Here is a 25,602-nt window from a genome sequence, read left to right on the forward strand (position 1 = left end):
AAATACAAGATTATTTTCCTCATTAACAAACAAAATAATTTCCTCTGTAATTACAACCTCAATAGGAAATGACAGATGTTGAAATATTCACTCTTAAAAAAATTAAATTGAAAAATAACAAAAGACAAAAGTATCCCAGATATTTGTAATACAATCCAGACATTTGTATATGATGCTTTTCTTAAATTCTAACATTTAATTTTAGTGTAGGGATACAAAAATGGTCAAACTACCATAATAATTACAAAATATATTTCTTTTATTAATAATTTATATACAAATAAATTAGTTTTAAAATGGTATGATACATTTATACACTGAATTTAAATCCTACAAGCTGTGGTTATCATCAGAAGTAACTAATTGTATTGATGTTCACAGGCCAGTTCCTCACTTTCATCTTCACTATCAGAATCTTCATAAAAGGAAATTGTAGCTTGAACTGGGAAATTTTTCAGAAGAGTTTCTGCTTCTTGATATAAGTAATCATAGCACTTTGATTTGGGCCAAAATAGTCTGAAAGAAGCAGACAACAGAGTAAGCTTATTTTTCATATTCAGGACTCATGTATTCATGAAATGATCTAATGTCAAGAGCTCTATATACTTAACAATTCATACATGTTAGATACATCCTTAAGATGGAGAGTTTAAATTTTTATGGTAGCATTTTTCCCATGGTTGATTAATTGTTCCTGGTTCATTATTTTTCATGTAAATTAGATCAAGCAAATTCATACTACACCTTCTATAAGCATAAGTTCAATGTTTAGCTTACTTCAAGCATTTCATATATAAATATTTCAAAATTCAGGAGTTTTGACTTCCAGTTTCAAAACTCCTTTCAGAGAAGACAATTTCTAAAAAGTGGAGACTGGATGTTTCAGGAGTTTAAAAGTGCTTGCTTGCTAAGCTTCCCAGGCCAAATTTGATTTTCCAGCACCCACATAAAACCAGATGCCAAAAATATGGTACAAACATTTTTCACTCAATTTCAGTGGCAAGAGACCCTGGAACACACACGCGAGCGCGTGCGCGCGCGCACACACACACACACACACACACACACACACACACACAATATTTTTAAAGGGGATGACAGCTGTGGTACTTTGAATTGATGGCCTCAATATATTCAGTGTTTTATTACAGCTTGTAATTTAGGTCTACAGCCATCTGGCTGGAGGTGGTGCCACTGGGCTGGATCCAACCCTAAGGTGTGGTAGTATATTTAAAATTCTAATCTATAGATATACAAAGTGTGCATAACTGGAGTTCCTAAAGTGTGCTGTGTGGTGTGGCTTTTGGCTTCTGGCTTCTCTCTGTGTGTTTGGACCTGTGAAAATAGGCCAGCTTCTTCTGGGTCTATAAGCGTCAATAAATATCCCTTCCTCCATAACTGTGCCTGGTCCAAAAGTTCATCTCAAAAAAAGCTGTCTGCTACAACAGCCAACATTTCAAAGATGATAAAATGTGTAGACCTTAAACAAAGGTAGTCATCACCCACTGTTCTGATTAGAACTCACAGAGTTTTCTCTTAGGTATAGATGAAACAAATGTATTTATTTGGAAAAATATAAAATGGTACTTTTTTAAGTTTTAGCATTCAAAACTTGAGACCCCCCAATCTGGATCCCCACTCCCTCTTATCCACACCACCCCCATTCAACCAAATTTGGGAATGGTTAGCTTAATCGGGTTGGAGAGATGGCTTAGCGGTTAAGTGCTTGCCTGTGAAGCCTAAGGACCCCGGTTCAAGGCTCCATTCCCCAGGACCCACGTTAGCCAGATGCATAAGGGGGCGCACACGTCTGGAGTTCATTTGCAGTGGCTGGAGGCCCTGGCACGCCAATTCCTCTCTCTCTCTCCCTGCATCTTTCTCTCTCTGTCTGTCACTCTCAAATAAATTAATTAATTAAAAAATTAAAAAAAAGAAATGTATATACTGCGTACAAATAATTTGCATGTAATCATGATTATCTCAGAATTTCTTTTAAGACAAGTTTTACTCTGGCCATTCTGTCTTGTTTTGTTTTTCATACAAGGAAAATGAATACACAGGGATGAATTATCTACTGTAGTGCAGCAATTTAAGTTTTGGGCAAATGGCCTTGTGTACATTTAATTGAGTGAGTCTAGAGGCTGGGGTGATGGCTTAGTGGTTAAAAGCATCTTTTTTATTTTTTTAACAAAGCCTGATTGCATCCTGGGTTCAATTCTCTTGTACCCACATAAAGCCAGATACATAAAGTGGCATGTGCAGCTGCAGTTTGTTTGCACCTGTAAGAGAGTCTACCATGCACATATTCTCTCTCTTTCCCGCTCCCCTTTTTTCTCTCTCAAATAAAAATTAAATAAATAAAAATAAGTATCTGAGTAAGTCTAACCAAGGAAAGATTGCATTTTGTTCAATTTGCTTAAAGAGCAGAATGAACTAAGAGAATCTATGTTTCTAGTACACCTTACAAGCTTACAATTCTGATGCTTAAATAAGTAACTCAATTGTCTATTCATTAAATATGGTAACAATCTTTTATGTCCACATAAATAATAATTCAAAAATGAGTAGATTATGGTCACTGTCCTCAAGAAGTTGATAGCTGAGTAAAAAGAATGAGGCATATAATATTAGTCCAGACAGAATTAATGAAAAAAGTAAAATAAGTATAATTAGATTGTTCAGAAAAGAAGTGACTGTTTATGAAGTTAACAGTTTATTTTGTAGTATGTAACTGGAGCTGCTAAGCCTGACGAATGATGTTGGCCTGTGCCCATCACCACACTCAAAATTTCTGACTGTGGACTGAGCCTTTTCCAGGATCCCATCCTCCTGAATTCCTCTCTGTTCTGTTTCTTCTGCCTCCTTTGTGGTCCTCTCTTCCCTGTGCACTGATTGGATGCTGGCCTGAACTAAGGTTTCTTAGAGAATGATCTCTCTCTTCTGCACTTCCTAGGATGACCTCAACACTGTCATGACTTCCCCAGCTATCCATGTTCCTAGAACCCCCACTCCTCTACTTAGACTTTAATCCTGGCCCCTTACAGATATGTAGCTATCTCTATGACAACTCATTTGGACGTGTCAAAGTACATTCAGAATGATAAATGAAAAGTCAGACTCATTTCCTTGCTCCCTAAATGTCCATCTCAGTGCAGCACTCAGCTGAATGGAAGGCATTCTAGTTTCTTACCTGTTCTTCTCCTACCATATTCAATACATTGATTATGAAGCCTGTCACCTAAATACTTCCCATGTTCAGAGTCCCCTCCTCATATTCAATGCTATGTTTCTTTTAAAATATTAATTAAAATAATTTTCAAATATTATTTATTTCCAAGGGGGAAAGAGAGGATGAGAATGGGTGTGCCAGAGATTCTGGCCACTGCAAACAAACTCCAGATGCATGCACCACCTTACATGGGTACTGGGGAATTGAACCCGGGTCATTAGGCTTTGCAGGCAAGTGTCTTAACCTCTGAGCCATCTCCACAGTCCCTTCATGCCATATTTCTTTTGCCTCACAGCTTGAATAACCTACAGTCTCATTTGTGGGGCCCCGACTCTATGTATCATACCACTTATTCAGGAATTGTTCTGAAACAAATCTGATGACATGATTCTTCTAGTTAAAAGACCATGGAAGGGGCTGGAGAGATGGCTTAGCCGCTAAGGCACTTGCCTACAAAGCCCAAGAACTCATGTTTGACCTTCCAGTTCCCACCTAAGCCAGACACACAGCGATGCAAGTTCACAACGTTGCACAGGCGCACAAGGGAGCACACACATCTGCCATTCACAGGGGCTGAAGGCCTGAAGGTGTGCCCATTCTCTCTCTCTTTCTCTCTCTCTCCGTGTGTGTGTGTGTGTGTGTGTGTGTGTGTGTGTGTCTGCTTCTCTCTCGTTCTCAAAATAAAAAAAGAAAAGACCATGGAAGAACCACCAACACTACCTACATGGATTCTAGTCAGACTCCTTTTGCAGGTATATACTTTCTGAACTGTGGCTACACCACTGCTAATGACAGCTCCATACTCCCAAATTCCAGCTTCTGGCACAACCCTGCGTCTCCTTTCCTATGTTCTTTCTTCTGCTTCAATTGCCCACCTTTCTAGCAACGTCTTCTACACTCAGGCCAATAACCATAACCTATGTCACACCCATCCATGATCCTTCCTCCTCCCCTCAAAACTGACCAAACTCCGACTCCTGCCATGTGCTCTCAATGTTCTTTAAGTTGCTTTACCATACGGTAGGAAATGAATCAACCCTGCTGACTACAGTGTGCTATGAATAAACACATAAACTCACACACACTATACCAAAGTCACTCTGAGAAGCAATACTAATAATAATAATGCATGATTGCTAACCTTTTTCCTCAACAAAAGCTACAAAGAACCTTATAGAATAGCTGGCTTCCTGTGGCAAACAAACAAACAAAACCAAAAAGCAGTAAACAACTTGCCACTATTGCTGGGTAGCTCGCTCTGTTTAGCCTCACCCTTGGTAACCTGTCCACTGTTCCTGACATAGCTGCTTTTCCTGAACTGTTAGTCTTCAGTTGTTGCATCCCCGCAGCTGTTCACCTCTTTCTTTTTCCTTCCTTCCTTCCTTTCTTTTAATTTGCAATAAATAGTATGACATAATACTCTCCTTGTAGTGCCTTTTAGGGTTCAAAATAAAATAAAAGCCCAAGCAGTCTTTCAAGCACAAGATGTCACCATTCTACAAAGCAGCGCCAGCGCCTCCTGTCTGACAGGCGAGCACCCTGCTTTTTCCGCGAGCCTTCTCTTCCCAGCATAGTCCTTAAGCATTCACGGATCCACGCAAGCTCACTGGCGACGAACTGGCAAGCGGTTCTTCGAAGTGGGAGCTGGAGGGATATTTTCCAGATATATTTCGGAGTGGGAAGACATTTTCCGAGAGAGAGAAGCTAGGGGTCAGCCACTGGGCTGGGCTGTGTGAGGGGCCCAGGTCCTGCTCGGGGGTGGAGGAGCAGGGGACCTTCGGCGAGGCCTGTCACTCACCTGACTGGGTGTCGGTATTGGGGAAACTTTCCCGGGGCTTCTGTCCTTGCGGGACCACGGGGCATCTGGGGAGGGAAGAAGAGGAGCGCAGTTACAGCGCATCTCCGCATAGAGACTGGAAACCGCATCCCTGGCCCAGGCAGGAGATTTGACCCGGGGCCGCTCTGCAACCCGGTTCTCTGGATACGTGTGGCCGGGTCGCCGCAGAAGGCACGGCACCCGCGAAGACACCGCGGGGCCACCGGCAAAACCACGGGCAGGCGGCGCGCGCGGGCCCCTCCGCCCCCGGGTCCCCATCCCCGGTGGACCCCGGGCTTCCTGCGGACACTGGAGGTCACTCACCGCCTGGGCCGCGTGGCGCGGCGCCCGCTCCTCCCTCGGTCCCGGGACCGGAAGCCACGGTCTCCAAAAGCCCCCGGCGCCGCGGGACTGCACGCGCCGGCCGCGCCCGGTGGACCCGAGCCCGCTCCCGCTGGCCAGAGCGGCCGGGGCGCGGGCGCGGGGCGCGGGCGCGGGGCGCTGCGCGGGTTCCGCACGCTCCGCGGTTGCCATGGCGAGCGCGCTCCGCGGACCCAGCGGCCGGCTCCCGAGCATCCTTTATCTGGCCGCCCGCGGCCACCGCGCGCCCGGAGCCTCGCGCTCATCGCGGCCGCCCCCCGCGTCCGCAAAACGGCGGCGCGTGAAGGCGCCGCGGGCTGTGCGCGGGTGTGAACGCGTGCAGCTCCCAAATGGCCGGGCAGTGTTAATGGCCCGCTGACACATGGCCTGGCAAAAAAACAACATTCGCCCAGGGCGGCCAGTTTCCACGTGAAGAGGTTAGGAGGGAAGGGAATTAAGCGATTCTACACGTTTTGTCTATTTGCAAAAAAAAAAAAAAAAAAAAAAAATTGTCAGGCGACTTGTAGTTGCCTGATTTTTCTCGCAGAAGTTTAACCTTAGGTTTCTGCAGCAGCCTGTGTTCTAAGAGCTCGGCTGAACAGGAATTGCTTTAACCCTCTCCACCCCGTGTAAGTCATGTGATGATCTGGGCATATACTGTCTCAGGCTGTCTTCTCACATCTCTGTGATTTTTCTCCAACATCTTGTCAGCACCCCCTACAGTAACTCCTCAGGTCACCACTAGAAATGCTGTCACTCTGTCACTGGAGGGAGAGTAGAAGGTTCTTGTGTGGGCTGGGGAGAAATGTCCAATGGTAATGCAGTCTTGGAAGGTTATGGTGTAACCAGTCCTTCTTCTTGAACCCATTGCTCTAATTCATAAGTTACCCTTCACCTTATCTATCTACAGAGGTTCGCTGAAGCTAATTTTAAAAAATGCTATGCTTAAAAGGAAAAATGACATGTTATCATTTTCCCCAACATGTTTAAAATAATACAGCCGAATTTTTTCTTACAAACTGTAAAAGCCTTGCGCATAAGCTGTAGTGTCATCTGCTATGCAGCTGCTCCATGAGAAAGGAATCCATTTAATCAGCATTTAGGGGGCGATTATGGGGTGCCTGCCGGGCGGATGAACTGTTTGTCTTCAGATAATGAGATGCGTGAAGATGGATTCCTACTGCTTGTCTCAGAGGCCTAGAGTAAGAGCTCCTTGAATGCTTGCTGATGCCTGACATAGTGAACCCTCAGCAGATTATAAACACTTTAAAAATATTCAGACCTTGGGCTACAGAAATAGCTTAGTGGTTGGGACACTTGCTAGCAAGCCTCAGCGGCTCAGGTTCAAATCCCCAGTATCTACATAAGGCCAGAAGCACCAAGTGGCAGATACATATAGAGTTCATTTGCAGTGGCAAGAGGCGCTGGCATGCATGCCCATTCCCTCCCAGCCCTTTCCTGCTTGCAAACAAATAAATTCAAAAATATTAAGACATTTACAGATGTTAGGGTATCTTTGGAAAAGTCTTATTCTCATTCCATAAAGATTCTAGATCTTTCTGCAATGTGTTAACTACTGTACTTTTTAGATCTAATGGCAAACAACTTACTCCCTCATTTCTCAAGACGATTGTAATAATTATAATCTATGGCCATGCTGGGTATGGTGGTGCACGCCTTTAATCCCAACACTCGGGAGGCAGAGGTAGGAGGATGGCTGTGAGTTCAAGGCCACCCGGAGACTACAGAGTGAATTCCAGGTCAGCCTGAGCTAGAGTGAGACCCTACCTCGAAAAATCAAAAAAAAAAAAAAAAAAAAATCTATGGCCACTACTGTAGCTACAGAAACAGAGTTTTGTTTGCTTGTTTGTTTGTTTGCTTGCTTGCTTGCTTGTTTGTCTGTCTGTCTGTTTGTTTGTTTTAGAACATATTCAGTAGCCAAAGTTATTCTATGCAGAGAAGGGGCACAGGGAGCACTTGATGTACCTGTTAGGAACAATCAGGAAAGCCTGATGCTTACAGCAAATGAACCCCAAGTTCGGATTTCTAGAAAGAACACTTAATTGATAAGTTTGCCAGTCTGTGTGGTAGTGGAATAGGAGACGGGATGACATATTGCTAACAGAGTGCTATGGCTGAGGAGCCAGAAAGGACTTGGTTTATTCAGCTGAGCATGCTGTGCTCAAGCATTCTTTGCTCTTTAAGCAATAGTTGAAGATTAAGAATGGAATATCCAGAATTTGCAACTTATTTTTTGTATATTTTTAATTTTCATTGTTTCATTTAGTGACCTTGCACTTGTCTCCCCTTTGCACATCTGGCTAACATGGTATCTGGAGAGTCGAACATGTGTCCTTAGGCTGTACTGTCAAGCGTCTTAACCGCTAAGCCATCTTTCCAGCCCAAGTTTGCAATTTATTAAAGATCTTTGGCAAGGCCATGGAAAATGGAGTTAGAAGAAGATGGTACTGAAAGAAAGAAGCCATGGAAAAGATCACAGTCTGAGGAGAAAACAAGAGGACACACATACACGCACACATGCACACACACATGCACATATGCATGCACACGCAGTGGAGATGAAAGGATGGATTTAAAGAGGACTTGGGAAATCTCATCTGCAGGTGAACCTGGGGTTGGAGCTGAGCTGAGCTGTCCCTGTCCAGCCTAATTAACAGGCATAGGTAATGAGGGCTCAGACGAAGAAAGGTCATACAGGATACAAAGAATAAAGCAGGTAAGATGCTTTTATTTTATTTTTAATGGCCTACAGGGGGAAAATGAATTCGATTTTCTATTTTCAGCCAATCAGAGTAGGTGGGTTATATGGCAATAAGAAATGACTCAAAAACTCTCACAGGCTAAAAATAGTAAAGCCATTCTTCTCCCTCATCCTATACATGTGTTTTGGTTAGTGGAAGATTGACTCTGTGATGCAAACTGATGGAACCTGTTATCTTTGGACTGCTGCCAGTTCTTTTCCCAAGGAGAAGGGAGTAAAATTATGTACTCAAAGTGACACATACCACTTCCAACATATTTCACCAGCCAGGGCAAACTAGTCACATGACACAGTAATCCCAAAAGAGCAGGGAAGTGCACTTCTACCACATTCCTCCAAAGAGAAAATGTAGAAATAGACAGCATAGGAGAGTACTGTAATTTCCCTGGTAAACACTGAATGGATATCCAGTTCATTGTCTTTCCCACATGCAAAATACAATCACCCCAAGAAAAGCCACCCCTGATGGCTCCTGAGCAGGTTTCATAATACATTGCGAAGATGTCCAGGGAGCAGCCAGTGGTATGAGGGCTCAATAGACAGTTTATGGGTAAAGATTTAAATGTGAAGCATTAGTGAAATAGTGTTTTATTTACACAAAACAAACAATAAGTTGTTTAGTTTTCTCAGGAAATTTTGCAGCTTGAGAAGAGGACCAAGGACAGAACTCAGGAGTCCAAACCCTGTTGGATAAAGCATATTCCCCACGACCTCCCAAAAATGTCACCGAAGAGGAATAGTGGTGGCAGAAGATGAGTCAGTAGGGCAGGTGTGACAGGCAGGTGTGACAGGAGAATTATGACATGGAATGAGAGGTCTAAACACTAAGTGCTACCAAGAAGCCAAATGAAGTAAGGATGGATGTTCATTGGATTTGGCAACTCAAGTTCCTAAGTGACAGTGGAATAGCATTACTTGAAAGGGAGGGGACAGACACAGACAGCAAGTTGATTTGTAGATTTAAGATGAAGAAGTGAAAACAAGTTGAGAAGAAAAGAGAGTCAAGAAGTCTGAGGGGTCCGTAAGGTATGGTTGGAAGATTGGGACATGAGGGTGCTCTGGAGAAAGGAGACTGGGTGATGGCTTATGGTCCCAAAGGAGAAAGGAATAAAATGAAGTCAATAGCCCTGAGAATGACCCTCATGAGCTTGGAAAGCAGGGGTTAGTGCTGACAGCAAATCAGGTCTGGAAACACCTAGAAGTAATTTTAATAAAGGTGACTACATCTGGCATGGGGAAGAATGGTGACAGTGTAGGGTGACATATATCTGAGGGATTATCATTTGTCCCAATTCTGTGATACAAGGAACATCATGAGAAGGAAAAACAAGAAAAGAATTAAGAAAAACACAGCCAGAGTAATAATTAATCAAATTAGTGGCAAACTGAAAAATAGCGATATGGATGACTAGAACTAAAAAAATTCTAAGCCTTTCATTAATAGTATAAATAGGATATATTTTTATGTAAATATCATATATTAATTCCATTTATGTCAGCTAATGGTACAGTTTGAAACTGATTTCCCATGGAACAAAGAACAAAGCACTATTTTTCTTTCTGTTTGTAATATGTTTTTTTTTTTGGCGTCACTTATTTTTATCAAAGATAAGATTGCTTAGCTAAATCATGAAGGGCAACACTGATTTTAAGCTGTACCAAAAGACCAGAGCAACCAGTTAATTTTCAGGGACATTATAATTAGCATTTTAGAATGACTATACATACTTTTTTAAAAAAATTATTTATTTTTATTTATTTATTTGAGAATGGCAGACAGAGAGAAAGAGAGAGGCAGAGAGAGACAGAGAGAGAGAGTGAGGCAGAGAGAGTGAGGCAGATAAGAGAGACAAAAAGAGAGAGAAAGAATGGGAGCGCCAGGGACTCCAGCCACTGTAAACAAACTCCAGACAAGTGCGCCCCCTTGTGCATCTGGCTAACGTGGGTCCTGGTGCCTCAAACAGGGCCCTTAGGCTTCACAGACAAGCACTTAACCGCTAAGCCATCTCTCCAGCCTATACATACTTCTTAAGCATGCTTGATTCTGCATGAAGATATAAAGCATTATAAAATAAAGATAGAGAAATATAGCTACATAATACAACCTGATGTTCATGCTGTAAAGTTTATTTTCAAATTTTATATCAAGTTACACTCATGAATTTAAAATATGTATTTTCCCAGCTGGCTTAGCATTTAAGGCACTTGCCTGTGAAGCCTAAGGACCCAGATTCTATCCCCCAGCATTCACACAAGCCAGATGCACAAGGTGGAACATGCATCTGGAATTCTTTTGCAGTGGCTGGAGGCCCTGGCACACCCATTCTCTCTCCCTTTCTCTCAAATAAGTAAATAAACAAAAATTTAAAAATATATATTTACTTTCCGTATCAACATTTTTCATAACATACTAATGAGTAAGTCTGACCTTACATAATATGGTAAGACTGAAATTTGAAATACTCCATTTAAGCAGACATTTATTTAATACCTACTATGTAATAGACATTGTTTCCAGACCTTAGGAAAAGCAAACCAAAGCAAACATAACCCCCATACAGTCTAGCAGACAACTAAATCATCATGGTATATATCCTGCTAAGAAAAAATATTGTAAGTTTGCCTTGAATATGCTACATGTACTCCTAGCATATTTTTGTCTTTGAGTTAATTAATTAATTTATTTATGAGAAAGAGAAAGTATATGGGTGCATCAGGCCCTCCTGCTGTTGCAAATGAACTTGGGACACATGTGCTACTTCCTGAGTCTGGCTGCATGTAGGCCTTAGAGAATTAAACCCAGGCCATCATGCTTTATAAATCAAGCAACTTTGACCACCAAGCCATCTCATCAACCCTGATATTTGATTTTTTTTTTTCAGGACTCTAAAATCAGAGAAAGCAACTGCATCCCAGAGGAGAAGGACTAGGCAATGGTTCTGAGGAGGAAACTGCAAAGAAAGAAAGACCACATTGCATGAGATGGATTGAACATATAGAGTACATGGAAAACAACAACCAGAATACAGGAGAGAGAAAGACTGTGTCCTGGTGTATCCAACACTTTCACTTGGACAGGATGACCTCAGCTAGGGTATGACTTATTCTCCACTTAGAACCTGAGGTGAAAACAGGAGTGTGAAGAATGCAGGGGGAGGGGCGGAATATCATTTGACTCACAGCTGCTGGGGCCATCATGTGCCTCCTGATAGTGCCAGCTTCACTTGTCATAAGAGCACAGTCCAAACACAGCCCCCCTTCTTCATGATTCTCTGAATATAACTTAAGGAATACTGTCTATCTGTCTAAGTAGCTGATAAAAAAATTATACAAAGTGTGTTTTTTTTCCAGGCAATTTATTAATCTATACCAGAATAGCAAAGGAGTCAGATTTTCTATTTCAATTGTGTAATAATGTTTTCCTGGTAAAGTTATAACAAATTGAAGGCAGAACCCTAAAAATGATGTACAGGGGGAATATTTGTAGGATGCTATAAATAACACTGAATTGTGATGATTGCAAATGTCTGTGAATCTACTCAATGCTGTTAACTTGCATAGTTAAAACAGATGGATTTTACTGTATGCAAAGTATATAGCCACATATAAAAACTTTCAGCATTCCATTAAAGGATTAATGCTTGATTGCTGTCCAGTTGAGCTTGATAAATTGAATGCTTCATTCTGAATCCAGTCTCTTTAAAATGTTTCTGATTTTCAGGTTTTTAAAACATATGTCTGATGGAGAGTATGAGTTTAATTATGACTTAGGGCTTGTTTCAAAGCCTAGACTGTGTTTGTGCTGGTCTTTGGGCAGGGCTGGGTAGCTTTGCTGCAGGGCAATTTCCTGGAATCTCCACACAGATACCACAGCAAGTCCTTCAGAACTGTCTTCAGACCTTGGTTTCCAAGCTGTGCTGCACATCATTTTCTGCCAGGTGTTGCCAGACAGTTAAACCTCCTCCGTTACTGATTTGCTAATCCAGGATGCCACGCAGAAGCCGCTGCTGTGAAAGGAGAATTCGAGGAGAACTTGAGGTTGAACTAAGGAGCAGGTAGGTGAGCTCAAGTGATGGAGTTTCACTTCGGCTTTGTAGGAGGTTTAACACATACAGATGATTGAAACTTACTTGTTAATCAATATATTTATTTTTTTCCCTTACAAATGGGTTGGAATTTCTGTCATCAACATTTTATGGACATAAAATTTATTTGAGATCACTGATTTAACAGGAATCTTTTTTTCAATTTGAAGCTCATATTTTCAAAGTGACATCTTCAAGCTTCAGGCACTGGAGAATGTTCCCAGGTTTAAGGTGAAGATAACAGTTGTGGCATAAACTGGTTTAGGAGGAGCAGAACTGGTGTGTGTTGTTTTAAAGCAAAGAAGGTGCTCACAGATGGCTCAGAGAGAGATTTAGCGAGTCTGTGTTAATCACACGCAGGCATGAGAACATCACGGCTGCAAATAGTCACACTTCCCAGGCTCCTCCTGGACCTTCTTTACTTGGTTAATAACTACCAGAAAGAACAATATTTGAAGGCCTGATATTTAAAACTTCAAATTAGACTTACAACTGAATATGTGTTGCTCAAAGCACAAAGAGAGTGAGTCACCTCATGAGCAGTAGCTCTGATCCAAAGCCTATGAAGATAGAAAATATATATTTTTTTTCAGAAGTTCAGCTTTGAACAAATGAAATATTGAAGATTTTTGATAGCTGTATTTCCAGACATTTAAAAATTCCTTGTCATTTCAAGTTTGTTAATTTACCCTGACATATTACGATAAAAATGCACCATGTAAAATTGTATCTGCCTGACCTAAAAAGAAACTGATTTTTCCCATGATAATCTATTTTACTATGTTCTACCACACCTGACATTTTATATTCAATGTATCTTAATGATAATATTTAATTTGTTATGTTACTAACCACCAGCAGCCAAAATATGATAAACACCATGATTTATTTATTTAAAATCTTTATTTTATTAAGTAGAAACTTTGTATGGACACATCATGTGTTGGGACCATCATTTCCCTCGGTCCTGTCCCCACTCCATTGAGAGCCTTCCTCAGCGACATTGCTGGTATCCACTTTGGGTTATGGTTGTGAGTTGTGAGAGTATTAGTCAGTTAATGTGGCAGGGGGAAGGAAGGCCAGGGCAATGCCTCTGGATATTCACCCCAACCCTGTGGCTCTTATAATATTTCCTCCTCCTCTTTCACAAAATTTCCTGAGCCTTGGTGGGTATGTTTTAAATATACTATACTGTTGAGCTCTCAGAATCTTCTGGATTTCTGCTTCTGTATGTTTTGAGTATCCTCAGTGTCTATTTGTTATCAGCCATATTGAGTGTGACACTGAGTAAACTTTCATTCAGAATGGAGGAAGGCCAACATGTTGTCTAGCTGTCACCATGCTCATATTGTGGGGAGATGGGAGATAAACACATGCCTGGAAGCAACGACAGACCTGCAAGAATTCTACAGACAGAAGCAGAAGAGTTCTAATAGGAAGTAATTGGAGAAACCCTCTTCTATTATGGAAGACCCCAAGAGGGATTGTAGCGGAGATCTAAAGAAAACTGATTACAGACCACTTCCTTCATAATCTGTGCATCACTGCTTCTGTAGCACAGTCCTAGCAGAAAGCAGTTTCCTGCTTTGGTTGTTTCCTAATATCAGCAGGAGACCAGACAGATGGTGTGTGGGTTGTGCCAGGGAAAGGAGGCCATACTGGATAATATATTTCTGTATTTGTTTTTGACTTTTATTAAAGAGTTAGGTTAGAGAATTATTTAGGTTGTAGAATTAAATTTATATTATTTAAATGCCAGTTTCAGAAGAGAACAAATGTTTAATGGAAAGCACTAAATTCAAAGATGAGTTGTTAGCTATTAGCAAGACAAGTACATGATAAGTTAGGAGACAAAAAAATGAGGCAGAATGCAACTGCTTTCTGTTACTGAATAAAATGTAAGTGGGGATTTATAGAAAACTACAAGCTCAGAAATGAATTATCAATAAGGTTTAAGAAAACAAGACCACATGTGCCAGCTTCTTGGGAATTCTATAGGTGGTCAGAAACTACTACTCAACAGACAGAAAACATGAACATTGCATCTAGATAACAATTCTCTGTAATTTTGTCCAATATGCTGTAGTAGTCACTGCAATGAGACATTTCATTTTCCGCAGCTGAATATAGCATAAGGCTTTCCTGTCAGCTATGCCATTACTATTCCCCTACCCATTCTTGCTTAAAAAAAAAAAAGTGCAAGAAATTGAGTGTTTTTGGAAAAACTGATTCATTCCTCAACCACAAAGAGGATCATGGTTGGTTACTTATGATGCCAGGATTGGGGCTCAGAAAAAAGCCAGGCTACCTGAGCCAACATGCTGAGGCTAGCAGCCTGGAAGGATGTGAAGTCTGGAGAGGATGTGGACGGACACTGGTGAGCCTGTGGAAAAGCCATCTGTGGGATTCAACATCTGTGCTTCTTGTTAGGTGAGAGTACAAATTCGCTTACTTTCATTTTAGAATCTGCCATGAATTAGTTATTTGCTGCTGCATATATCTCCAATCAGTGACTAGTTCTATTCAAGCATTATTGAAAGGACTAACTGAACATGCTTTCTTATAATCAAAAAATGCAGTTGACTTAGTAATTCCTTATAGACAGTCAAATCAAACCCTCTTTCTCAACAATGGGGTGATTTTTTGTAATGCTCTTTGGACCACAAAAACAAATTGTTTTTTAATCTCATGGATAACATTGCCACAAAGAAAATGTTATCAAAAGTTTTCTCCTTTAAAAGATCAAGTTGAGCCAGGCGTGGTGGCACACTCCTTTAATCTCAGCACTCAGGAGGCAGAGGTAGGAGGATCGCTATGAGTTCAAGGCCACCCTGAGACTACAGAGTAAATTCCAGGTCAGCCTGAGCTAGAGTGAGACTCTACCTCGAAAAAAAAAAAAAATCAAGTTGAGAAAACAAGAATGTTATTTAATACAGTGGTTCCCAAACCTTTTGGTCTTAGGAGCCCTTTAAACTCCTAAGAAATAGTCAGGGCTTTTGATCTTAGGAACCCTCTGAACTCCTAAGAAATAATGAAGATAATTATTTCCATGTTAAAAAATAAAACAAAAATTACTGAAGATATCCAAAATGTAAGAACTTATATTAATTATTTAATTAAAACCAAGAAAATTTATAATTTTACTAATTTCTTTTAAGTAACAACTATTAATCATATGTTAACATACATACTTATATGGACATACTATATAAATATATATATATATATATATATATATATATATATATATATATATTTACATAACTGGATTTTCATGTCTACTCTGTATGAAGGACATGGAGAATATCTGTTCTGAAACAAATATGTCTGTGAAAGAAATGATTTGTAGGGATCCTTAACTGCCTTCTGGAGATTTTCTGAGTGCTGCACACTGATTTATAATAAGTCAGACTAAAAATGATACTGTGAGATGTTGGATTAACTTGATTTTAATATCAGGCAATCACAAACTAATACAGCAGATTAGGAGAGTTAGATTTAATCCTCTGTCACCTTAAGAACTGTTCCCCTTCTATAATCATAATGATTTGGGCTAATTCTACTAATTGAGAGAATTGTTATCTTTAACAAGAAACTAAAGAAAATTCAGAAGATTAAAATTAGAAAATATGAGTTTATAATTTATTATGAAATTCTGTAGTAGGTAGTAACCCATTCTTGAGGAATTCTAAGAAGTTCTTCCTATGTACACAGTAGGTTATACTTCTGATCTCTTCAGGTTAGGTGTGTGGCCAGCTAAATTTAACTACTAAAATATGATCAGAAGTGTTATGTCCCCTCCTGAACAAAATCCTGAAGAACCCATGGGTAGAGCTGGAGAGTTAGCTTAGTGGTCAAGACATTTGCCTGCAAAGACTAACAACCCAGGTTCAAATTCCCAGTACCCACGTAAAACCAGATGCACAAAGTGACACATTCATCTGGAGCTCACTTACAGCAGCTAGAGGCCCTGGAAAGCCTATTCTCTCTGTCTCTGCTTTCAAATAAATGAATAAAATATTTATAACAAATATGTAAAATTAGAATATTATATAGATATTAGAATTTTATAGAAAAATATAATAGAAAGAGCCAATGGGCAACGTGTATTCCATTCCTTGTTGTCTGGATAGAGGAGATTCCCTCAGCCTCAATAAGGGTGATGTGGAGCACAGCATTTTACTAACCCAAAAAATTCATTTTCTTTGATTTTTAGAGAGATCAAGAGAGAGAGAGAGAGAGAGAGAGAGAGAGAGAGAGAGAGAGAGAGAGAGAAATTGTCACACTAGGGCCTTAGCCACTGAAATCAAACTCTACATGCTTCTGCCACTAGTGAGCATGTGTGACCTTGCGCTTGCCTCACCTTTGTGCATCTGGCTTACATGGGAGCTGGAGAGTTGAACCTGGGTCTTTAGGCTTTGCAGGCAAACACCTTAACTGCTAAGCCATCTCTCCAGCCATGTTTCTTTTTTTTTTTAATGTAATCAGATTTGAGATTTATTCTGGCACAACTCTGCCTATCTTATTTGACTTGTTACTTCATCATTTTTTTAATGAACACATGGAAGCAAACAATATAATAAAAATATGATTTTAACTAACTGGAAGGTGAAATAAAGAGTGCAATTCTTTCTATCAGAGATCCACATTGAATTTGATCTTCTCAGCAAAGCATAATAAGTAAAACAGGATTAGTTTCTACAGTGTTATAGGCAACATTCTAAAGTTTTCAACACAAAGGTCTTCAAATATTCTAAAAATTATCTTTATGCATTCTAAAAATATTCCTCAACTGAAACTACATGTGACCTGTTGGGTTCTGGAAGGCACAGCTATGGAATCTTCTAACAGGGAGGGAACCAATTCCTCAAACCTTTGCAGAAAATATTATTCTAAATAAGGTCTTTTAATTTAAGTTTTACTTGTTTAGTGATAAATAATATACCTGAAATCAACAATGACCAGAAAAATCGAAGTTTCTTTTTCTCTCATGTGAACTTGTTAGTCCACATTTGCAGGAAGATAGATGGAACTAGAAGTCATTATGTTAAGCAAAACTGACTAAACTCAGAAAGACAAATACGAAGAACTTAGATTTACAATTGTGTGTGTGTGTGCATGTGCAGGCACGTGTGTGTGTGAGAGACAGAGAGAGATAAAACAGGGATCATGAGAGAGAGAAAGAGATCTTAAGAGAGGGAAACAAAGAGGATAATGGAATACATACGACATGAAAACAGTAGGAAGGAGTATCTGTGGTAAAGAAGAGAACTGGCCAGTGGGGGATAGAAGGCATAAGGGAGAGGGATGAATTAGAACAAAGTATAATGACATATGTATTAAAGTTCCTTAATTCAACCCATTACTGTAAATATAAATGACCAATAATAAATAGATAGTAAATAAAATAAGATTACCATTCCAAGTGGCTGTTCAAGGGATTGTATGATAGCCCTTTTCAATCAGATTCTTCAATTTGTATATTAGTGGACTTTCCCTGGGGCATGGATCTTACCTTAGTTGTTAATATAGTTGGTAGAGACCTGGACATCACATCTAAATTCTGGGTAACATTATGGTAGAAGAGAAACACAAAAATTTTATGTGAAAAGACCTTTGTCTAATGTCTTTAAGGAGAAATCTCTTCTGGTTTTAGTTTCTTTGAGGTTAATTCAGCTACATGGCCACATTTAAGCGTAAAGGAAGCAATCATATACCTACCTAAAAAGGTTTGTTCTGAAGAGAGAAAGAATGATGGCATGACTATCATGGTGGAACTCTCGTATGCTATCCTAGAGCAGGTACTACAGAACACCTCCTTGTAAAACTTTTGTCAGATTTAATTCATATGATAGTTGATCCCCTACCTTAGTACTCAGCTTCAGTGGGCTCTGGGAGTCTGGACTATCTTGCCTTTGATTACAGCACTGGCCATAATTACAGCAGGGTTTCTCTAAGCTTGGAAATGTGAGATGACAGAATATTTGATCTAAAGTGATTACTCAGCCTCTCGGTCATCCAATGCTACTTGCAGAATATTTTATTTTATATTTTATGAGGAAATTTTGGGGGCATTGCATATTTATTTTTATAACTTTTAATATTGTATAATTATAAATTTATGAAAAGCTACAAAGACTCTGATATGCTTTACACGTGGGTTCATTAATTGTCAAACATTTACCCACCTAGAACAATTCTATTAACACACTTTTTCCCAACTATTGAGGGTAAGTTAGACATCATACTCCTTTAGCCCTAAAGACTTTATTGCCTATATTCCGAAAATGAAGGACAATCTCATAATCACAACACAATTGATGACACTGATATAATGTCATCTAATCCTCAGTCAATATTCAAATATTCACTAACTATTCCAATAGTGTGAATATATATATATATATACCTATATGATATATAAGCATTATATATTATATTATAATATAATTTACACACACACATGCACACACACACACACACACACACACACACACACACACACATATATACCTAGATTCAATATAAGATCATGAATTTTATTGTTTATCTTATTTCCTTTGAGATTAATTTCTTTAATCATTGATACTTCCTTTCTTTGCTTTTCATAACAGCATTTTCTTTTTTTTTTTTTTTGGTTTTTTGATGTAGGGCACTGCTCTAGCCCAGACTGACTCATTATATAGTTTCAGTGTGGCCTTGAACACATGGCGATCCTCCTACCTCTGCCTCCCAAGTGCTGGGATTAAAGGCATGCACCATTACACCCAGTTCTTAACAGCAGTTTTTAAAATGTGTTTTTATTTATTTATTTGAGAGAGAAAAAAAGGGATAGAGAGAGAATGAGTGCACCAGAGCCTCCAACCCTGGTGTGCCCAGGCAAATGAACTCCAGATGCATTAACCCCCTTGTGCATCTGGCTAACATGGGACTTGGAAGGGGATCCTTTGGCTTTGCAGGCAAATGCCTTAATAGCTAAGCCATCTATCCAGCCCCTTAACAGCATTTTTAAGAGTGCTGATGAATTATTTTGTAGAATGAGATTAAGGTTAAGAAAATTTTGAGGTTATAGCTAAACAGTGACATTGCATGCTATGCAATGCATTCTAGCATGTGACACATGATGTGTATTTGTCTCATTATGGTTGTATTGACCATCATCGCTGGTTTAGCTTAGTGTCTGCCTGGTTTATCCAATGTGAAGTTATTTTTCATTTATAGTTAATAAGCAAGTATGGGGCGATAACTTGAGACTATATACTCTATGTCTCATTAAACTTGTTACCTATAGTTTTAGTATTCATGGGTAATTCTTGCCTGAATATTTTACTATGAGGATGGTTTATAAATGATGAATTTCCAGCCCCATCACTCCTTCTAGTACATTAGTTGGCACTGTGGGCCACTAGTATTTAGGTTACAAAACAATCCAGTGAGCCAACTCCGAATCACTGTTTTCTGAGTCACAGAATTCTGTTTGTGGGTGTTATGGTTTGAAAGTAAAGTCATCCCCCACCCCAACCCACTGGCTCATGTGTTTGGAGAACTGATGGCACCATTCTGGAGAATAGTGGAACCTTTAAGATGATGGCTTAGCTAGCAGAAGTGGGCTGTTTGGGGTGAGCCTTGAAGGTGATATCACTTGTTCTGGCCCAAGCTCACTGGATTATGGCCTGTCAGTATGTGAGGAGCGTACCAAGCTTCCACTGCGCTGGCCTGAGCCATGTCTCCATGCCTTCTCCACCATGATGGGCTGTTTTCTCTGAAACTATATACCAAAATAAATCCCTCCTCCATAAGTTGTTTCTGTCAGATGTTTTAGGTCAGGGCATAAAGAAAAGTAACTAACACTGTGGGCATAAGAAAAAGCTAGATTATTCTGTTTGTAAATTAATCTCTTGAAATTCTGCATTTGAGAGTAACATGTGGGGTTCTCCAGAGGATGAGAGCTGACAAGATATATTATGTGATAAAATGGAATTTTTTACAGTGGATTGCCTGACAGGGACTGAGTAGTCCAATAATGGACTTCCTGTTCTCTGGAGAGGCTAAGAATCCAGTAGCTGCTCAGTACACAAAGCTAGATGCTGAAGGCTTGGAAAATTCTTGGAGAGTCATTGGAATTCAGTGTACCTTTAAGGACCAAAGAGCCTGGTGTCTGATGTCAGCAGCAGCGGTAGCAGCAGGGATAGCTCAATGAGAAAGGAAGGCAGGACAAGAACAAGCTGTTTCCTCTGACCTTTCTGTGACTAGGCCATGGATTAGAATATGCTGCCTGCTCTACTCGGCAGGAGGGTTCCCCCCTGCAGGTAATCTATTTTGGAAAGAACCTCACAGACATACCCAAAAACATCGCTTAGGTGTTTCTGGATCTGGTCAGGTTGACAACAAGATTAACCATCATAGCTGGGAGTGGTGGCAGATGCCTTTAATCCCAGCAGGGAGGCAGAAGTAGGAGGATCACCGTGAGTTCAAGGCCACCCTGAGACTACATAGTGAATTCCAGGTCAGCCTGGACCAGAGTGAAACCCTACCTTGGAAAACAAAAACAAAACAACAACAACAAAAAGATTAACCATCATAGAGAGCAATAAATTTTGGATGAGTTTTTAAAATAACAAACTGAAGTAAACTATAGGCATATCATAGTTACAAAAATTTAGCAGAATTTAAACTTTTATTTAACAAAGTTAATGTAAGGCATGGGGAAGAAATTTGCTCCAGCTAAAAATTTTGGACTCAAGCAACTTGGCCTCTGGACTGTGCTTTTTTTTAAAATTAATTTTATTTATCTATTTGCGAGGAGAGAGGGAGGGAGGGAATGAGAGAAAGATAATGAGAATGGGTATGCCAGGCATGTTGTCGCTGCAAACGAACTCCAGACACATGTGCCACGCCTTGTACATCTGGCTTTACGTGGTTACTGGGGAATTGAACCCAGGCTGTCAGGCTTTGCAGGCAAGCACCTTAATCTCTGAGCCATCTCTCCAGCCTAGGACCGTGCTTTATAATAATTATGTTGTAAATAAGCAATGGCCTGGATTGAGCATTGTAATACAGTGTGTGGAGAATGGGGCTCTTTTCCTGGCCTGAGATTCATGGTCATGTATTCTTCTAGTTCCAAGAACAGAAGATTTTTGGTTTTGGCTCTAAGAGACCCTTTTTTCTAATGTTATTTATTAGCAAGGGGAGAGAGAGAAAGACAATGCAAATGGGCACACTTTGTGCATCTGGCCTTTTGTGGGTACTGAGAAAGTGAACCTGGGCTATCAGGCTTTGTAAGCAAGCTCCTTTAACCACTGAGCAATCTCTCCAGCCTAACTTCTATTATAATTGATAGCTAAGAATAGGTTTACTGAAGACCCTACCTAGTCTAGTTACATTTCTGTCACCATGACAAAATACCTGCGACAACCAATGTACAAGGAGGAAAGCTTTATGTTGGCTCATAGCTTTCAAGTTGCAATCTATGCCAGTGGGTGTTGTGGCAAAGCAGTGCGTGTATCATGGTAGACAGAAGTGCATGGTGCAGGAAGTTGCTCCCCTTATGGAGTCATGAACCAGAGTGCGAAGGGGTGGGACCAGGGTCCCAAAGTTCACTTCAAGGATACACACCCTGGTGACCTAACTTCCTGCTACTAGGTCTTGCCTCTTAAGAGATTTATCACATCCCAACACTACACAACCTGGTGGCCAGTCCTTCAAAATATCAACTTTGGGGAGATATCCAAAACCCTAACTATAGTACTTAGGTACTGGAAATTGTGACGTTTACATGGCAATTGATTGTGTCCAGTATATCTGCAGTAGGAGTGTAAGCTGCTTGCTTGCAGTGGGCATAATGTCCCCAGCACTTTAGGACAGTATCTCCCCTCCACTTCAGCTGTGCCCTGTTCTTTAATTCACAGCTTGTCAGCCAGGGTTCACTTCCCCAGTGTGGAGGGCAGAATAGGCATTTCTCTGGTTTGCATGCTGGGGAAAGGGATCTAATTGCTGAAAATATACAATTTCGGTTAATTCTGTTTCAGTCCCTCCCCACATCTCATCTTCCAAGATAGCTGGTGCCTCTCAATTCTTCAGCCTTCCCAGAATTCCTCAGCAGCATGAGTCAGCTTGATTCCGGCTGTTCTGTTCCCACTGCTGGCTCAGGTGCCCGCTTTCTTCAGACTGATGATTCAGTCACAATCCTCCACCTCCTCCCTCCTCTTGGTTCCTTGCTATTCTGTTACAGCCATTTTAACAGGATTTAAGAGGAAATTATGTCTGTTCAATCCACATTTCTAGATATCTTTTTCATGATGTTATTAACGTTAAGTTAGACTGAGGTACAATTGAGAAAACTTCTATATCAGTATAAATCAGAAGTGTATACTTTTATTCTAATCAGAAGTATAGCCTTTTATTCTAATCACATTGTCTCAGCAGAAATTAGCAGGCTTTTCCTCTTTAATAACAGTACTCTAGCAAGATGACACAAGAACTGGTTTGTATACAAAATTATTTGTGATTACAAAACTATCATAATTAACCCAAGGCATCCAGGCACACAGGACATACCTAATGCCCACAAGATGTTGGACCCACTGATTTCTGACACAGAATATGGGAGATCACAGGATTTGCTCAATGCTGATTGATGTGAGAGGTTGAGAATATTACTTCCCTCCCCTGACTTACTCCTAACCCTTTTCCTATCTTGTCAGTAACTTTTCCATTAGAGTCTGGCTATGGCTAGCTTACAAAAAGGGAATTTACTGGAAGGATATCAGGGTTCAGAGATTCAAAGGAAGGCCATCACCTCAAAAGTCAGAATGCTGCTGCTGAGGGCCCCACCATGTAAAACTGGCTGTCAGATTGCCCCATGCTGGCTATAGTCTCTCAAGATTCAATGTCTAGGGAAGTAAATCCTATAAAGTCAAATAAACCACTACAGGGGGATGTGACCAACTTGTGCGCTACTGTAGAGAAAAAAGGACTTGATCCTACCAGTACCTTCTGAGATGTACACAGCCAGACTCTAAGAATCAACCACTCACCAATGCCATGTGCTCAGGTCAGGTCAGGAACAGATTTGTAACCTTTAGTTTCAACTTCAGGGAAATGGGAGATCAGAACCAGAAATTCCCACTTCCAAGAATTCCTCATGAAGAGATCAAGGTGCCACCAGGAGGGAGGCTGAGTAACACTCACTCACAAGGTCCTGCTTCACATACATATCAGGTCACAGCACTGCTTGGAGCCTTGATTTTGGCAAGTGAGATAGATTATCTGGGTTAAGCTTAGTTACCGGGATAAGCTATGGTGTATTCACAAATAAACCCCAAAGCCTAGTAGCTTAACACAATGCAGGTTTGTTTCTCATGTAGAATCTAGTACAGATGCTCCTCATGGGATAGATGCCCACGACTGTTTTCCTGCATTCCAAAATGGTATAGCTTGACAATCTCTATACTGATCATCCTTGAGGTAGTGTGCAGTGCAAGAGAAAACAAGATCAGGCAAAGGCTGACTTCTACTCCAGGTCTGGAAGTGGCCCTCATTACTTCTACACAGGGACCTTTGACTTGAATCAGTCACAGTAGCCAGCAGAGATCCTCAGAGCTAGAAAGTCTTGTGTGCCCAAAAGGAAAGCAACATGAGTTCTGATGAGTACAGGATATTTGCACTGTGTAGTATGAGGCTCTTGCTCAGTAAGAACAGAGTCATTGCAAGAGAAGACATCCTCCTGGCCCACTCTCCTGGAACTGGGCATTTTTCTCTCTGGGCCCACATCCCAAAAGCAATTCTACAGCTTCTGGGCTCCCAACTGGTATTGAATATGCCTTTCTCCTGTCTCATTAATATTCCATAAACTCTCTACCTCCCTATCCCTCTCCACGCCCTGAGTTCTCTCATGACGGACCTCAATGACTCCATCATTCTGGAGCCTAAGATCAAAAGCTATAGACATGGCCAGTTCCCTTTCTTCCAGGGCACAGAGGGCTCTGCCTTTGAGACTTCCTGGGGAGTGAGAGGAAATAATTACAGTCCAACTCTCTAATTCAGCGCAGAAAGAAGAAAGATAGAATAAAATGCATTTCTAGGTCAAAATGACCGAATGTCTACATCCTGCCATGTTTGCTGAAGGTAGCTCCTTCCCATCCTTCTTGCCTTCTGTCCAACATGCTTACCACCTCCTACCGAGCTAGGCTCTTCCTCCACCCTTCAGATGTTGCATCCCAAAATGAAAATCAGACCCAAGTATTGTGTAGTGTAGAAATCTATGGTCCAAAAATCCTGTAGAGACACTTATTCTCAACAGTATGAAGCCCATGTGGAAAAACGTCACTCCTTAGAAGATCTATAAACCCGAATCCCCAAAATCTGTGACTGTTGCCACACATGGTGAAATGGACTTCACAGGTGTCTAAGGATGGGAGTGGGAAGATGAGCCTGAGTTACCTGGGTGTGTTATTGCAACCATGAGTTCTTAGACATGAAGATAAAAGTCAGTAGTAGAAGATGTAACAATAGAAGGAAGAGGAAGGATGAAGTGAGGAAAATTGCACAAACCAAGAAAGAGTGTTAGCTATTTCTAATATAATTAAAAAATGAATCGGGGCTACATTTCTAACAATTTTGTTTTCATGCCTCTTACAGAAGTATATGTGACTAAAACTAGAGTTGGAGGATTTTTTTTTTAATCAATGAGCATGAATTCGAGTCAAAGGATGTGGAAATTAAATCACAATCTGAGTTTTGTATTGGAGATGACTGAAGGTTTCTATGGCCAGCATGACAACCTCCTACCACCAAAGCTCATATGTTAAAGGAATGTCCCTTGGATTGGGAAAGGGTGGTACTTTTAGGAGATGGGACTTAAAGAGCTCCTCAAGTCACTGGAGACATGCCCTTGAAGGGAACGATGGGTTAATGGCATTCATGAACCCATGCTCTTCACCCCATGAAGTGAGAGATTTTTGCTTCACCATGTGTTCCTGCAGTGAAGAGCTACCACTGAGCCAAACCAACTGAACCACCTGATCATGGTCCTAAACATGAAAACTGTGATCACCATAAACCTTGTGTTCTGACAGACATCTGCTATAGTTGCAGAAAGATGGCTGAGTTTGTTTAGAAATACTTGTTTAGAAATGGGTCTTTCTTTTAAGTACTAGAAATGCTACTGTATCCACTATATAACGTTTGTCACATACTGTACAGGTATAAAGGGGATAAATTTTAATGCTAAGCAGATTAGTTTCCCACTATCACACTCATTTCCATGGTGACACAAGAACTTTGGCCCGTTTTAGAATCAAACTCCAGTATGTGCTGTAAACAGTCACTG

General features: G+C 40.5%; 1 protein-coding gene and 1 long non-coding RNA gene across 2 annotated transcripts; one reads left to right on the forward strand and one right to left on the reverse strand.

Annotated features, from left to right (window-relative positions):
* Positions 1-303: 303 nt before the first annotated feature.
* On the reverse strand, positions 304-5,579 carry Ripply2 (ripply transcriptional repressor 2). Its single transcript, XM_012949192.2, has 3 exons — positions 5,370-5,579; positions 5,028-5,092; positions 304-516 (listed from the first exon to the last, which is right to left on the reverse strand). Exons 1-3 carry the CDS (start codon positions 5,577-5,579, stop codon positions 360-362), a joined length of 432 nt encoding a protein of 143 aa, XP_012804646.2. The 3' UTR covers positions 304-359.
* A 1,795-nt stretch (positions 5,580-7,374) lies between these two features.
* On the forward strand, positions 7,375-11,842 carry LOC123464087. The gene is made up of 2 exons (XR_006639345.1): positions 7,375-8,142; positions 11,070-11,842. It is a non-coding gene; the product is annotated as an uncharacterized LOC123464087 (long non-coding RNA).
* Positions 11,843-25,602: the final 13,760 nt, after the last annotated feature.

Source organism: Jaculus jaculus, chromosome 10, assembly GCF_020740685.1.
Source record: "Jaculus jaculus isolate mJacJac1 chromosome 10, mJacJac1.mat.Y.cur, whole genome shotgun sequence".
Classification (NCBI taxonomy): Eukaryota; Metazoa; Chordata; class Mammalia; order Rodentia; family Dipodidae; genus Jaculus; species Jaculus jaculus.

Excerpts from the sequence above, each read along its gene's own strand:
- Ripply2 (XM_012949192.2), bottom strand. The coding sequence starts at position 5,579 with ATGGCAACCGCGGAGCGTGCGGAACCCGCGCAGCGCCCCGCGCCCGCG. Across the intron at positions 5,093-5,369 it reads CGCGCCACGCGGCCCAGGCG|ATGCCCCGTGGTCCCGCAAG; the intron begins GTGAGTGACCTC and ends TTCCCTCCCCAG. Across the intron at positions 517-5,027 it reads CAATACCGACACCCAGTCAG|ACTATTTTGGCCCAAATCAA; the intron begins GTGAGTGACAGG and ends TGCTTCTTTCAG.